The 16,793-nt window shown below is 48.3% G+C and overlaps 1 protein-coding gene across 1 annotated transcript in view; it reads right to left on the minus strand.

The window, feature by feature from the left end:
• TBC1D8 (TBC1 domain family member 8) overlaps positions 1-16,793 on the minus strand; it is a 124,750-nt gene that overhangs the window by 40,077 nt on the left and 67,880 nt on the right. Inside the window, exon 8 of the mRNA XM_006166643.1 lies at positions 13,425-13,665. Coding sequence (XP_006166705.1) covers positions 13,425-13,665 — 241 coding nt within the window. The remainder of the gene's footprint in view (positions 1-13,424; positions 13,666-16,793) is intronic.

Below are 16,793 nucleotides of genomic sequence, written 5' to 3' on the forward strand. Positions count from 1 at the left end.
GCTCCCTTGCCCCTTAGGGGATGGCCAAAGCCAGGGGGACTACATGGCAAGTAACGCAAGTCACAGCAGCTCGTGCTGAGCTGCAGCAGGGGCGGAGGACCTGCGTCCACATTTGTTTCATACCAACTTTCAAATAAAGAAGAAGGTGTTTAGGGGCCACCACTAAGAACAAGCGTGTCTCTATCCAGTACACCTGCTGCCCGAGCCAACAGCTCAGTGCCATCCGCAAGACGGCGCCATGCCCCTGCAGTGCCTGTGCACATGTGCATCGCACACTCTAGCGTCACAGCAAACGTCAGAACAAGCACTGAGGGCAGGCACCACCACATGGAGGTCATTTAATAAGTTCCTGTGACCAAATACGCATCCTTTCTGCTATGAGTAACACTGAGAATCACCACAAGACAACTGCATCTGAACATGAAGTATGAGAAGTCCAATAGTAACAATTGTTGAGAAGAATGTGGGAACTCTGAGCCCCTCACTGCCGGTGGGAGCATAAAACAGTGCAGACACACTGGAGATAGTCTGGTTCCTCAGGAGGTTCGAACAGACTCACTGTTTGACCCCAAAATTCTGCTCCTGGCTGTACTAAATGAAAGACCCTCAAAGAGTTCACAGAAAGTGTGTATTGTGAAAAAACTATGCATGGGGTTCACATTTTTGTACCATAATAAAATATTACTTTAATTCTGTCATTCCATTAGCTTTCTGAAGTCTCTTCACATACCTAACAGACTTGAAAATCCGCTCAGAAACTTGTAAGCAAATGTTCACAACGGTATTATTCATGATGACCGAAATATGGAAAAAAATGTCCATCTACTGATAAATGGATAAAATATGGTATATCCATACAATGGAATATTAGTCAACCATGCATGAAACAAGCCAGACACAAAAAGACTAGACATTGCCTGGTTCCACTTACATGAAATGTCTAGAACAGACACCTCTATTGAGACAGAAATAGGGTAGTGATTGCTGAAGGCTTCAGAGAAATAAAAAAATAAGAGTGCTCGTAAGTACTAGGTTACTTTTTTGGGATAAAGAAATGTTCTAAAAATTGATTGTGATGAGGTTGTCCAATTCTGAGAATATAGTAAAAACCATGGAGGTACCCTTGAAAAGGGTAAATGATACGGAATGTGAATTAAATTTCAAGAGCTATTGAGAATGTAGATCTGGGCTGTCATGTAGGAAGTGTTCAATAAACATTAGCTATTATTATCTTTCCAAAAAACTGTTGAAGAATCCCAGTAAAGTACCACTGGAGAGAGGTCCCATCAGGATACATCAGAACTAATGACTGGGTCCAGCAGATGGTATAACGGTTATGTCACAGGACTCTCACATAATTGACCATGATTCTACCCTGGCCCACTGGCCAGGCGCACGTGCATGTGTGCCCAAAATCCCAAGAAGAAAATGGAGGAGAAGGGATTGCAGCATGGTCATCCCTCCTGGGAGGTGATTTCATGCTTTCTGTCTCTCTTCTCTCTGGCGAGCGCACGCACCCTATGGCAAAAATCTCTCTCTAAAAAAAAAAAAAAAATGTGTATATATATATATACACACACACATACATATAAAAGAACTGATCATAGAGAAGAGTGACAAGGAGAGAGGGAGCCCAAGGATGCCCTTTGCACTGATTTTTGGCTGTAAAACCTAGTAAAGCGAGAAGGCAGCCAAGTCCCAGTGTTTGGAAATCCTGGGGATTTACGTAGTATGCCAAAGATCTAGCAGAGAGGAAATTCCAACATACAGGGAGAAACGGTTTTCCTTTCACACATTAAGTAGGACAATATATGTGTATCTGCTAGAAGCAGTGCTTTGCTCAGTCAGGAACATCAGCTCTCAGCTTTCTTATTGTCTCTGTCATCCTGGATGAGCTCTTGGACCTCATTTTGACATCTGTAACATGGAAATAGTGCTTGACTTTCCAGCTGCAAGAGATCCTATGAATCTAAAATGACATGCGTAGCACTGCAGAAGAGAAAAAGGCAGAGGAGAAATAGCACCTACAGAGGCTAGAGGGCGGTGGAGTGTTAAAACACCATGGCTGCGGGACCCGCAGTTAGCGTAACGGCTATGTCACTGGACTCCCATGTAGTCGACCACGGTTCGCGTCCTGGACCCAGTGGCTTAAAACTCAAACCGGGCGTGTGTGCGTGCGTGCCCAAGATCCCGAGAGGAGAATGGAGGAGAAGGGACTGCGGCGTGGCCATCCCCCCTGAGGGGTGATTTCTTGCTTTCTGTCTCTCTGTCTCTCTCTGTCTCTCTGGCAAGTGCATGAGCCCTATGGCAAAAACCTCTCAAAAACAAACAAACAAACAAACAAAAAAACACCATGGATGCTCTGGAGAGCTACCCACGTGGGAAGGTTCCTAAGTTCCTGGTTCATGCCCAGAGACCTCCCTCCTCAGTCTGTCAGTCACATGCGTGCCCATGATCCAGGGCTGGCTGAGGCTGGGGATGGATTATGGCATCAAGAACTTGCTAGGGGTGCTGTCTCTGTCTCTCTCTCTGTCTTTGTCTGTCTCTCTTGCTCATAGAAAAAAATAAACAAAATAACAAAGAAAAATTAAATAGCATGAATAGGTCTGCCTGCAGTGGCACAGGCCACAGAGGCACTGCCGCCCGATGCCGAAGGCTGTATGAGAAGGTTCTGGGTTCACATCCCAAGTCTACTTCAACATAAAGGACACACGGGCATGCCCACGATCCTGGCTGGCTGGAGGGCTCTGGAGGATCAAGGCATGAAGACCCTGACAGGGAGGCCTCTCTTTCTCTTTAAGAAAATAAATGCATCAACTTAAAGGTGTGTGTGGGGTCGCATCTGCAGGATGATCCATTTACACAAATCCTTTAAAACTTTACAGAAAGAAACGTATATGCACAAGGGCTCTCTCTTAAACGTAAACAGTGGTTGCCTCTGTGTAGTGAGGTTTCCACTGTCTAGTTTCATTTTGTTTCAATTTTCTACATGACCAGCATCCACACATTCATCTTTTTAAAACTTAAGCTATTTTCCTTTGGGAAAATAACAGCTTTTCAAATGTCACCTAAGTGCAAGGTAGTAACCTGTGACTCTGGAGTCTGCACACGGCCTGGGCGATCTCTCTTCAGACACAATCCGGTTGTAGTTTCCCTGCAATACAACCTCACCAGGCAAGGCGTCAGTAAAGATGCCCCTACTAGGCCGAGTTTCACACAGTGATGACGCGGCCCACGGGATTTACTATCGCCCCCTCGTGGAGTGAAGATACATGCATGCCAGGGAAGTCGTCCGGGAGACAGGGAAATAATGCCAACTCTGTGGACACCATGCGCCTGGTTCCTGTGAGCGCGAGGGCCTGCGCTTTCTCCAGAGAACAGCTGGGAGAACACCAGGCAGGAAGCACCAAAAATGCTCTAAAAGTTCATGCGCTGCAAGACTGGAAGGCAGGGTCCCACAAAGGACCCCAAGTTCCCTGAGAGCTGACTCTGTCCAGTGCATTTAAATGGAAGATTTGCATTCCCATCCCCAGAGTGTTGGCCATGTGGTCTCTGGTTGAAGGGCGGTCACCACTTATGTCCTGTATGTATTTCACAAACATGGCTCAAGCTGCCAGGCACTTCACCTGCTGCCTTTCTTCCTGGAAGGACAGCTCCCTTGCCCCTTAGGGGATGGCCAAAGCCAGGGGGACTACATGGCAAGTAACGCAAGTCACAGCAGCTCGTGCTGAGCTGCAGCAGGGGCGGAGGACCTGCGTCCACATTTGTTTCATACCAACTTTCAAATAAAGAAGAAGGTGTTTAGGGGCCACCACTAAGAACAAGCGTGTCTCTATCCAGTACACCTGCTGCCCGAGCCAACAGCTCAGTGCCATCAGCTTCTCCATGGCCTCCAGGCAGCCTGGGTACACAACACACAGTCTCCATGCTCCTCTCTGGGCCATTTTCTCTTGCTATAGAGGTCTGTCTCTGACAAGTCGGTGACCAGAGACCAGAAACCTTAAGTTACAACAAGTACAGCAGCAGGAGGGATTCTCCTGAGATGTCACCCTCTTCCTGCCTCTCCACTAGAAAGTGTTCTTCCAAATTCCACCTATAAATAAATATTGTACATACAAGGTTAAATTCTCTAGCTGAGATGAAGTTACAGTGACTGGAGAGATGAGAAGTTGCCTCTTTATGATGTTTGGAATAAGACTAACCTGTCCTTGAGTTCTGTTTTGAAGCAGGTGGTAGTTTTGCTGCTAAATATAACAACTTTTTCTGAACCACAACGACACAAAGTTCACCCATCACAACTTGCCTTTCAGACCTTCCAGAACTCACTAAATGTCTCCACGTTTCCACCACAGGAAAGAAAACAGACATTGGTCAGGCCTACCACTCAGAAGGCAGTGGCTGACAGTCCCTGAAGAAACATGCCTACAAGGACGGAAGCCAGCCAGGCAGCCCTAACTCCATTCACCACAGTGCCCACAGTGCTGGTACGCACAGGCCAAAGCAACTGCCCAGAGAGCCAGGCTGAGACTGGCAGGGGAAGGCACACCAGCCAGCCTACCTACACATATTATTGGATGAGCCTAAGGAATATGACCATGTAAGGAGTAAATGTGGGTTGTCCAGCTACAGGGCAACAAACATCAAGTTTGTCATTGAAGCTGAAATTAATATATGCAACCATGCATCATGAGTATGCAGAAAATTCTAGACTACACACACACCATTTAAAAACCCAGGTATAGAGGTCAGCAGGTGGCGTGGTGGTGAAGGCATGGGACTGCCACATGTTTAACCACAGTTCGCATCCCAGACCCAGTGGCTTAAAACTCATGTTGCATGCATGTGCATGTGTGCCCAAAATCCCGAGGAGAAGAGAGAGGGAGAGGGCATGGCTATCCCCCCCTGGGGGTGGGGGGGCATGATTTCTCACTTTCTGTCTCTCTGGTGAGTGCATGTACCCTATAGCAAAACGTCTCTAAAAATCTCAAAAAATAAAAAATAAAGACCCAGGTGTAGTGCAGCTATGGTAATGCATGCTGGCTACTGTTGCTTGGTGGGCTGGGGCCACATGAGAAGCCTATGTTCAAGTCCCAGGCCACCCTGAGAGAGCCAGTGCAATGGCGTGTACCTGTGGTCCCAACTGCCTGGGGGCTGTGCAGGAGGACCTGGCTCTGCCAGCTGTGTTGGCAACATGGAGAGCCCGTGTGCAGACAACGAGCTGGGCACCGTGGTGCACACCCTGGGCCCACCCAGCTGGGAAGCTAAGGGAGGGTGACCGTGACACAGAGAGACCCAAACATAAACTCGGATTGAATCTCTGAGACACTGGGCCGAGAAATTGACAGGTAAGCAGTTTCTCAAGTTTTCCACAAATGCTGAATTAGGTTTGTCCCTCCTAGACTAAGTAAGTAAAGATATATCAAAAACAGATTTTGGTTCTCTCTGTGTGGTGGCTACCTTGGAGGGTCAACTCCAGCAGACTAAGGAAGATTGAGAAAAACGCATTCCTCCGGGTGTTTTGAAAAGGGACTAACGTGGAGTTGAGTGGGTCAGATGTGGAAGCTCTGCCCTCAGTGTGGGTAAAGGATTCCATCAATAAGCCTGGGGGAGGGGGGCAACACAGAAGGAATGGGATCTCTCTGGAGACAGAGCAAGACAGACTTCTGCTGCTGCCTTGGACGCCAGAACTCTAGGGTTCACAGGTGGTCCCCAAGCCCCCAGGCTCCGAGCCTCAGATTGAGTTCTGTCGTCAGCTCCCCTGCCTCTGAGGCCTTCAGACATGGACTGAGTCACACTCACAGAACCGCAGGGTCTGCAGCGTTGTGGATGGCCTGCGTGGGACCACTCAGCCTCCATAATCACGAGTCAATTCCCAAATAAATCAGCTTTTACATGTAACCATACAAATCTACTGCTTCTATTTCTTAGAGAACCCTGACTGTTATGCTTGTGTCCCAAGAACCTTCTAGAATGCTCCTGAGGAGAACTCTGTCCGAGTCCTGTGCACCAGCTCCCATACTCTGGTCCTTCTGTCCTCACTTATGAGCAGCCTAGGGATTCACAGGCTGAACTTTGCTCCAAGGCAAGGGCTCCCCGCTTCATGGGCTGCATGACAGGCTGAGGCCTGTGGGCACCATGGCTGAGTCTCCCACATTGCTCTCCCTTAGCTCGGTGATGGGATGTCTCATTTGTGCACTAGGTGGGAACCCTTGGGCCATAGCTCCTGTCCTTCGAGAATCGTCTGCAGTCACTTTCCCTCAGACGAGAGCCATCTAAATGTCTAGTGGCTCTAGTTATTGCCACCCACAGACCCTCAGCCAACACATTTAACTCTGGGAAATGCCAAGAACAAGAAACTCAGAAATGAGGCAGAACACGTGAGCTTGCCCTCAAAGCCCAAGTCTGCACGGAACACATCTCATTCCCCAAATGTGCGCTCACTCAGCGCGCCCGCCTGGGAGCCCAAGGGAGCGGCCGGACAGAGCTGCAACGTGGCAACTGTGCCGGACGTGGCATGGCCTGGCGCCATGTGGGTGGGTGAAACATGAAGCTCCCCCGCCCTCCGACGACAGGTGGCCAGCAAGAAGGTGGCCTGGGCTGGTGCCTGCGGCCCCTGAGTCCGGGAAAACCCATCCATGCTGAGTCCCCATAGGCCAGAACCCTACGGCAGGGGCAGTAAATGGCCTTTTCACTCTAAAGAGAAATCTAGCCTTCATGCTTTTCTGTCCCTCCTGACCCAGAAAGAACCAGCGGAGCCAGCCCGCCCCCCATGACCAAGAAGTGCAGGAGTGCAGGCCCGGGGCTCTGGAGGTGGGGCTGTCTGGGCCGTCGGGGCTGCAGGAGCACCGCGAGGGTCTCAGTAAAGACCAGAGCGCTGAGGGCAGATTCTGAGGGTGGAAAGTCAGAAAAGTTGCACAGGACATTTCTAGGGGGCCGAAGGGGAAGAGGAAGTCGGGGTGGCTCTGGACAGGGGAGGGTGATGGAGAGTTCCGAGGCCACCAGGCAGTGGGAGGAGGCACTGGCGAGTGCAGCTGCCCTGGCTGCCTGTGCCCTCCAAGCACCCACTGCAGAAAGGGCCAGCTAGGGGCCAGCAGATGGTGGGATGGCTACATCGCTGGACTCCCACGCAGTCGACCACGATTCGAGTCCCAGACCCAGAGTGTGCCCAAAATCCTGAGAGGAGAATGGAGGAGAAGGCATAGCTATGTAACCATCCCCTCTGGGGGATGATTTCTCACTTTCTGTCTCTCTCTCTGTCTCTCCGGTGAGCACACAAGCAGCCTAGAAAAAAATCTTTCTCTAAAAAAAAAAAAGGAAAGGAAAGGAAAGCAAAGGCTGGCCTCAGCCTCGTGGGAGCAGAGTGTCTCCTCCCGGCGCTGCTTTGAGAGTTCTCCAGCATTTACAGCCAATCAGAACAGATTTAATCAGACCCAGGGAATCCCACCCCCTCACCAACCACCTTCTCCCAGAAAAAACCAGCAATCATCCCAGACTACAGGATAGACTTAACTGTTTTGGTTGGTTGGTTGGTTTTAAATAAAGTGATTTTGGTGCTTCATATACATCAGGCTCTTCTTAAGTTTCTTTCTCTCTTTCTTCCATGAGCAAGAGAGACAGTGTCAGAGAGCCAGCACGGCCAGCAGGGTCGCACTGCCGTGCACGATCCGCCCTCCAGCTTTAGCCAGCCAGGACCATGGGCACGCAGGGGCACTGTACTTGGGGAGGTGCCCAGATGTGCGCCTGGAGCCTTCCTGCAGGGGTCAGCCTTACAGAGTGTGGTATCTACCCCTGCACCTCCATCCAGCCCAGCATAGGTATTTTCTGCTTAAAAATTGCAAGGCCCATCAGCTTAATCCCTCTCTCCATTCTCCCTGTGGCCCCTCCTGCTTTCAGTCACTCCTCCTCCTGGACTGTGCATGGATACCTTTGACAGTCCCTGGCCCAAGACCTGCTCCGTGCAGCACGGGGCCTGAGCCACACGCTCCTACGTCCCACATGCTTTAACGTGTTAGATCAGCTTCGGGGGCGACGCCCACCATCCCATCCCCTAGATCCCACAAGAGGTTTGAGCATGCTCAGCTCTGTGTCCCTAAGTCCCCACAGTCATGACTACTCGGCAGTCAGACACACACCCCACTCAGGATCCCAAGGGCCCCTTTCCAAAGCCATTATCTGGGAAGGGAAGTGAGGATGGATCCACCGAGGAGAGGCCGAGAAGCGTTCCCGCACTCCGACTGTTTTCCTGAACTTGATGACCTGGGTTCTCCTGGCAGGGCGTCCAGCTGACTGAGTCATCACCTGTTTACACCCACTGGCTCCGTCTCCGACAGAACGTGACAAATGGGAACAGCATGAGGTGGGAAGGCCACGGCTGCCTTTCTGGAGGGATTTGCTCTGTGCACACCACCAGCTCTGCACCGGAGCCCTGCCGTCCCCCGTGGGCCAGCCCCAGGCACCACAGGCACCCCGGGAGGTCAAGCAGCGGCCACCACAGGGACTCTCTCTGTTTCTTTTCTCTCTCTCCTTTTTTTCTTTCTTTCTTTCTTTCTTTTTTTTTTTTTAAAGCTTTCTGCCATAGGGTGTGTGCACTCACCAGAGAGAGACAGAGAAAGTTAAGAGATCACCCCTTGAGAGAATGGCCATGCCACCATCCCCTCTTCTCCATTCTCCTCTTGGGATTTTGGGTACACACGTACATGCACCTGGCATGATTTCCAAGCTGTAGGCCCCGGGGCTTGAACCATTGTCAGTTATGTGGGAATGCAGCTCTCTAATCACCACACAACCTGCTGGTTCCCATTTCTTTATTTTTTTAAGTTTGTTTATGTATTTCTTTCATGAGAGACAGAGATGCCCATGCAGTGACCCAGCACCAGTCTCCACCAGCCCAGATCACAAGCCCATGTGTGCACACCTGGCACGTCAGGGAGGTCCTGGGACACAAACCCAGGTCCTTTCCTGCGTGGGTGCAGAAGCATGACCACTGCGCCACAGCGTGGCCACTCTGCCCTCTTCCAAGAATTCCCAGAGAAGAATGCAGAGGGGCGGCAGCCTTGGAAAATTCCCAGGAATCCCGAACGTAAAGGAGGACTGCAGCACGGATGCTCTTCTAAAACAGACTATGCCACCAGAGGGTCCTGGGCACCACAGACCTCCATCTTCCCCCTCTTCCCTCACTCCTACCTGAAACCAAAAACGCTGCTTCTAGATGCGGGGGTCTGTTGGCACAGCACAAAGTCTGTGAGGACGCGCTCCCAAATCCCTAAGCCACACGGGCTGTCGGCTCTGCCTGAGAACACACTGCAGTTCACACACTCACAGACCCCAAAGCATTAATGGGCAGTTACAGCAGCCTTTTAACAACTCAGGCAACTGAGCCTGCTTCTTCAGGGCTCTGTGTCTGGACCTTTCATCTTTTTTCTTTTGAAGTTTATTTATCTCTTCCATAAGAGACAAGGAGAAAGAGACAGCACCCCAACAGTGTCTTGACACCGTGGTCCATCCCCAGCCTTCAGGCAGCTCTGAATCAGAGGCCAGCATACGCCTGATGTGCTCGGTGAGGCCTCAGGACTCGAACCAGGAACGGTCCATGTGGGTCACCCTCACAGAGCGCCACGTTTTTACCACTACACTACCCTCCACCCGGGGCTTTTCCATTTGTAATGGATCTTTGTAAGCCAGACTGAAATAACTTGGAGCTGCATGGAGACACACGGGAGGTGTCCCCCCACTGTCCCGGGCTATCTTTCTTTTGAAATAGATGCTCCCAAAATAGAGCCAGGGACCATATGGGAAGCCTGGAGCTGACAGGTTCAGCGTTGGAAAACCAAAAGACGGTGTCCCAAGCGCCCTCTCCCAAAAGACAGTAAGGAGAACCTTCACACCTTTCCCTTTACAAAGGAACTGTCAGGTCATCAGAGGTGAAACAAACCCCTGTGAAGCTCATTGGAATCTGACCCCCCAAATCGAGAGCATTTCATTCTGATCTTTGCCTTTCTCCTGGTTTTAAATGAATGCACACAGCAGGAAGAGTCTTTGAATTTTTTCGGATCCATTGAAACCCTAAATAGGCTGCCGTGCATAGACCACTGATTAGGAAGATGCACTCCCCCAGATGTTCATGGAAGACAGTCCGTGAGGAATTAAAAAAGGGATAAAAAAAATCTTTTTTTTATAAAGACTTTACTTTCTTTGCATTTTACTGAACACTAAGTTATGGAGCTCTGAGGGACTTGGTGGCGTGGCACCTGCTCAAGCACTGACTAAAGCTCAGGAAAATGCTAAGATGCTGCTGATGGCCGAGCAAAGAACTGACGCCGTGGGACTAAACGGCCTCGCAAGCAGACGCATCACATCAATGTCCTAGCCGTTTCTTTGAATATTATCAAGAAACTTCTGTTGTAAATGAGGCAAAAAGCAATGTTAAAATAGATTAAAAAAATAAAAGTTTTAAAAATAAATGACTAGTGGTTCTTTGACCCCGCCTTGTGGAGTAGTCGTTGGCAAAGTAAACTGCAGTGCTGGAAGCCACATGGCTAACCAAGGGTTCATATCCTCGAATCGGTCTGAAAACACGCCAGCTCTGTGAGCACACGCCTAAGGCCCTGAGGAGCTGGAGAGCTGGGAAAGATGATCACAACACCTTCTGTCAGGACTCCTTCTCTCGGTCTCTTATGCACACATATGCACTCACTCTCGAACCTGACAGGTAGGTAGGTAGGTAGACAAATAGCTAGTGGTTCTTTAAAAATTAAAAATTAGGGACCAGTGGTTAAGATGCTGGATTCCCACCTGGCCAACCATGGTTCACCCAGACCCGGTGGCTTGAAAATCAAGCCAGCACATGTGTGCACATGCCCAAAATGGAGGAAAATGAAGAGGGATTGCAGTGTGGCCATCCCCTGCCCTCCCCAGGAGGGAGAGGGAATTTGCTCTCTGTCTCCCTCCAGTGAGTGCACAGGCCCTTGGCAAAAACCCCTTTAAAAATTAGAAATTAAATTAGATTATGATCCAGCAATTTCACTTCTAGATATAGACCCATAAGGATTGAAAGGCAGGGTTTCGAAGACACTTGCACACCTATGTTCACAGCAGCATTATCCACCATCAGCACAAGGTGGAAGCATCTCAGGTATCTATCGAGAGACAAATGAATATGCAAAATGTGGTATAAGAGGTCTTCAAAAAGTTCACGGAAAAAATATTCTATTTTTTGCACCAAAATATTCATATTTGAATTCCATTTGTCTATGAACTTTTTGAAGTCCCTTCGTACAATGGAACATTATTCAGCCTTAAAAAGGAAGGAAATTCTGATCCACAATACAACATGGATGAACTCGAGTCAACACACCGAGTCAAACAAGCTGGTGGCAAACAGATGAGGAATAAATGGTGTCACTAACAGGAGGGCCCTGCAGAAGTCACAGTCCCAGAGAGAGGGCAGAGGGGTGGTGGCCACAGGCTGGGGCAGGGGCACAGAGGAGACTTAGTGTGTAACGGGTCAGAGTTTCAGTTTGCCCACAATCCAGAGCTTGAGGATAAATGGTGAGGATGGTTGTGCAACATTACAAATGTCCAGAATACCACTGCGCTGGGCACCCAAAAACTGCCCAAATGGTCGATTTTAGATCAGGTGTACTTTTTTAATTTTGTTGCAGGGCTCATGGCCTTTAGCCGGTCGTGTGTTTCTGTAACCACAGCAAAATCATCCGGCCAGGACAGCACTTTATCTGCATCTTGTTTTTTCCGAAGGACACCTTTGAAACGGTTCACCTCATAACCACACTGCAGTTCCCAGTCACGGACCACAAGCCCAGAATTCAGTCAAGCTCAAGTTCAGACATCACAAACCATGGTTCACCCAGACCCGGTGGCTTGAAAATCAAGCCAGCACATGTGTGCACATGCCCAAAATGGAGGAAAATGAAGAGGGATTGCAGTGTGGCCATCCCCTGCCCTCCCCAGGAGGGAGAGGGAATTTGCTCTCTGTCTCCCTCCAGTGAGTGCACAGGCCCTTGGCAAAAACCCCTTTAAAAATTAGAAATTAAATTAGATTATGATCCAGCAATTTCACTTCTAGATATAGACCCATAAGGATTGAAAGGCAGGGTTTCGAAGACACTTGCACACCTATGTTCACAGCAGCATTATCCACCATCAGCACAAGGTGGAAGCATCTCAGGTATCTATCGAGAGACAAATGAATATGCAAAATGTGGTATAAGAGGTCTTCAAAAAGTTCACGGAAAAAATATTCTATTTTTTGCACCAAAATATTCATATTTGAATTCCATTTGTCTATGAACTTTTTGAAGTCCCTTCGTACAATGGAACATTATTCAGCCTTAAAAAGGAAGGAAATTCTGATCCACAATACAACATGGATGAACTCGAGTCAACACACCGAGTCAAACAAGCTGGTGGCAAACAGATGAGGAATAAATGGTGTCACTAACAGGAGGGCCCTGCAGAAGTCACAGTCCCAGAGAGGGCAGAGGGGTGGTGGCCACAGGCTGGGGCAGGGGCACAGAGGAGACTTAGTGTGTAACGGGTCAGAGTTTCAGTTTGCCCACAATCCAGAGCTTGAGGATAAATGGTGAGGATGGTTGTGCAACATTACAAATGTCCAGAATACCACTGCGCTGGGCACCCAAAAACTGCCCAAATGGTCGATTTTAGATCAGGTGTACTTTTTTAATTTTGTTGCAGGGCTCATGGCCTTTAGCCGGTCGTGTGTTTCTGTAACCACAGCAAAATCATCCGGCCAGGACAGCACTTTATCTGCATCTTGTTTTTTCCGAAGGACACCTTTGAAACGGTTCACCTCATAACCACACTGCAGTTCCCAGTCACGGACCACAAGCCCAGAATTCAGTCAAGCTCAAGTTCAGACATCACAGTCCAACAGCTACCTCACGAGTCTCCAAGAATAGTACCAATGTGCAGCAAGTAAATAACGAAGAACACTGGCCTCCACTATCAGTAAGGCATAGTTCTGATGACAAATTAGTAACCAAAACAGGCTCAGCTGTCCTAAAGACTTTTTCTGCAAAGAAATTTAATAGGCAAAGACAGAATGTCTTAATGTTCACTAATAAAGCACAATACTTAACGGATTTCTATCACTAGACTACCCACATTACATTTTCTTGAAGTCATTTTTATGAAAATCAATTTGAAATAATATGTGAAAAAGAAGTGACATAGGCCCCAAATCAAAGTCTACTTACATAGGAAATAAGCCATAATCACCTCTCATTACCGTATCTCCTTGACCATGAACAATGTAGGAAAATTTGGATTCTGCCACAGGAGAAATTAATCAGGCTAGCAGCACTACAGCCAATAAACACGGACGTGAGTGAGGCTGATCGTGAGCAGTGGGTCCGTGCAGGCGAGGGACACTGGAAGGAATCCCTTACCGCTTGGTGATCTGGCTCGGCTCCTGCAGATCTGGGTCCAGGTCAAAGACCTCGTTATCCAGCAGCCGCCGCAGTGTCACATCTGCCAGCTGCTCCATGATCTTGAACACCTCGTCCAGGTTGAGGAAGGTGGAGAAGTCGCGTTCCTTACTCTGCGTGGTGATCCGAATGGTCTCCGTCAGGAAGACGTTGGACGTTCTTTCCAGTTTCTGGATATCAACCCATGGGATGACAAGTTTAACTGCAAGAGAAAAGGGACAAAGCCATACTATACACTCGGCAAGCAAAGTCCAAGGCTCTCCTTCACCAGAAATGCAAATGCCTTTTAAAGCACAGCAGGAAAGAAGAGCTTGCTGGCTGTTGGTTAGAGCCCAGCCCAAGTTCCAGGGGCTTTCCTAAAGACCTAAGTAAAAGCTCCCTAGCTACTGACTACCACACACTTTGAAGGGACATTATACTGAAATACCCAGTTAACAACATGTAACTTTCTCAAGGATATTTAAACTTAAAACAGTTATGCAAAAGGTTTGAATCCATACAAATTCTGGTTTCAAAAACAGTACTCCTGGTGTAAGCTATGGAGAAAAAAAGAAGTGTAAAAGAGGATGATTCATGATCTCGTTTAGAAATGGGACTTAACATTTAGACTGTGTGAAATATGGTTGTCGGAGTCTTGGAAGACAGAGTACCAGTGGTTTTTATCAAACTCTAATACAGTACAAACAGTGTATTTTAAAAGTCAGTGTTCTATTCTCAGAAATATTTCTACCTTTCTTTAAGAGAAAGAGAATGAGAAAAAGAGGGGCACCCCCAATGGGGTCTTCATGCCATGATCCACACCCAGCCTCAGTCAGCCAGGATCAGAGGCACAGACATGCACACAACATGCACCGGACACCTCAGACCCCAGGACACAAGCCCAGGACTGTCTGCAGTACCGTGACATATTGCATTACCTCTGCACCAACGCTCTGATGTAGCAGGCACCAGCATGCTAGTGAGGACAAAAGGGAGAACAGGAAGCCTTACATCTGACTGGCTGGCTTTTTAATCAAAGAATTTTTGGTTTTGGGCCAGCAGATGGCATAGTGGTAACATCACTGGACTCCCACATGGCCAACCATGGTTCAACGCCCAGATTTGGCAGCTTGAAACTCATGCTGGGCACGTGTGCATGCATGCCCAAGATTCTACGTGGAGAATAAAAGAGAAGGGATTGTGGTATGGCCATTCCCCTTCGGAGGTCTTTCCTCCCTCTCGCTGCCTCTGTTTCCATCTCTCTGGCAAGCGCATACACCCTAAGGCAAAAATCTCTTAAAAGAAAGAAAAAGAGTTTTTGTTATGGTGTGGTGGTTAAAGCGGCTGGATCCCACATGGCTGATTTCAGTGCAAGATCCAAACCTGGAAACTCCCAAATCACACTGGGTTTGTATGCATGCCCAATATCCCGGGAGAATGGAGGAGTAAGGATTGCAGTGTGGCCATTCCCCCTGGGGAATGATTTCTCACTTTCCATCTCATTGTCTCTCTCTCTCTCTGTCTGTCTTTTTCCAGTGAACGTATGAACTTTACAGCAAAAAACTAAAAAAAAAAAGAATACAATGATTTCTGGAGACAAAATTGTCGTAGAAAAGCTGACTGGACATTTCAAACTTGGCCAAGATAGAAAAAAAAAGACTTTCCAGGTTAACAACAATCTGAAACCATTACTGAGCATGGGGCCCTTAATTAGGAGGATGATGTAATATGTAGATTTCAGTTACATTTTCTAGGTTTTCCAATAAGATCTGATATAGAGTCAGTAAAATGAATTTCATCTAATAAGGCATTTCTACCATTTAAATTTCCAAGAAAGAGAATCACTCCTGAACCCCTCATATTAATCTACCCCTCAGGGCTCTACCTGACAGGCGGCACCCAGGTGATCACAGGTGCCAGCAGGACTGTGCATTTCCTGCTGTGTGACGGCCCTGAATATACACCTTCCTCCCTCCTTGGTCACAGCAGCTGCTGTCTCCCTGTGTTCTGTTGAGACTGCACGGTCTATTTCTGAGAATGTCTGGCGGGGTTCAAGGGTCCTGTAAGCTACACATGCTCCTCCCACAGTGATACGGCCCTGAACACAAACCTCCCTGCTTGGAGCGGCCCAACTGCCCTCATGTGCTGTCTGTCTGGGACCAGCACAGCAGGCTTTGAGCCTGTGTAAGAGGAAGGTGCTGCAGAGCTCAGGGCACTAAGTGGCTACTGTCTGTGCCACGAGTGCCCCACCCACAGCTCAGGCTCCAGCCATCTGTGGCCCCTTTAGCAATTGCAGCCTTAGTCTGAAATCAGAGCAGGAGGACAGGGTGGTCCCATCAAGGGGAGGGGACATGATCACATGATGATTCATAATGTAAGTGAATAATAAATCATCCTAATCTTTACTCCCTCCTTACATTTGTCAATTCCAATTAATCTGTGTAAGTGACAGAAAGGAAATGTTGACTGTTTCTTGAGCTTTATCAGGTTTTTTTTTAATCTAAACGGATATTGACTAAGAGTCAGACAATGGTATTTTTCCATTTTCCCAACTTCTTACTTTTCATATTTACCTGGACCCAGCAGCTTGAAAATCATACCGTGTGTGTGTGTGTGTGTGTGTGTGTGTGTGTGTGTCCGAAATCCCCTGAAAGGAGAATGCAGGAGAAGGGATTGTGACAAGGCCACCCCGGGAGGGTGATTTCTCACTTTCCTTTTCTCTGTATCTCTGTCTCTCTCTCTGGTTAGTGCATACTCCTTATGGCAAAAAGGAAAGAAAGAAGGAAGGAAGGAAGGAAGGAAGGAAGGAAGGAAGGAAGGAAGGAAGGAAGGAAGGGAGGAAGGAAGGGAGGAAGGAAAGAAGGAAGGAAGGAAGGAAGAAAGAAGAAAGAAGAAAGGAAGAAAGAAGAAAGAAAGGAAGAAAGAAAGAGGAAGAAAAGAGAGAAAGAAAGAAATGTAGGAACAAATGGGGCAAAATAGCTGCTTTCATGCCTTTTTACTGCTTAGTGTTCTAAAAATCGGAGTCTTTGGATCAAAAGAAATTGCCACTTTATGTCAAATATAAAGAGAAAGCACAGAACTCTCCAGTTGAAGTGGTGGGGGAGGGAAGACAGGAGCCTCTTCCCTGGGAGCCCCCCTCCACAAAGCACATCAGGGAACTTTAGGGCTCCTTGGAAACCTAGTCTGAAAATCGCTGGACTGGAGGTTCTCCAAGACATTCTGGTCAAATAAGGGAGTGAGATGCGTTGGACGTGCTCCCAAAGACCTGCCTTTCTCCAGGGTCCAGACGCCAGCAACTCCCCTCTTCACATCCAATCCACATGCCAAGTTTGTAGGTTTCCCCACAAGGGG

The sequence above is a fragment of the Tupaia chinensis genome, unplaced genomic scaffold (genome assembly GCF_000334495.1).
Source record: "Tupaia chinensis unplaced genomic scaffold, TupChi_1.0 Scaffold144276_1, whole genome shotgun sequence".
NCBI lineage: Eukaryota > Metazoa > Chordata > Mammalia > Scandentia > Tupaiidae > Tupaia > Tupaia belangeri.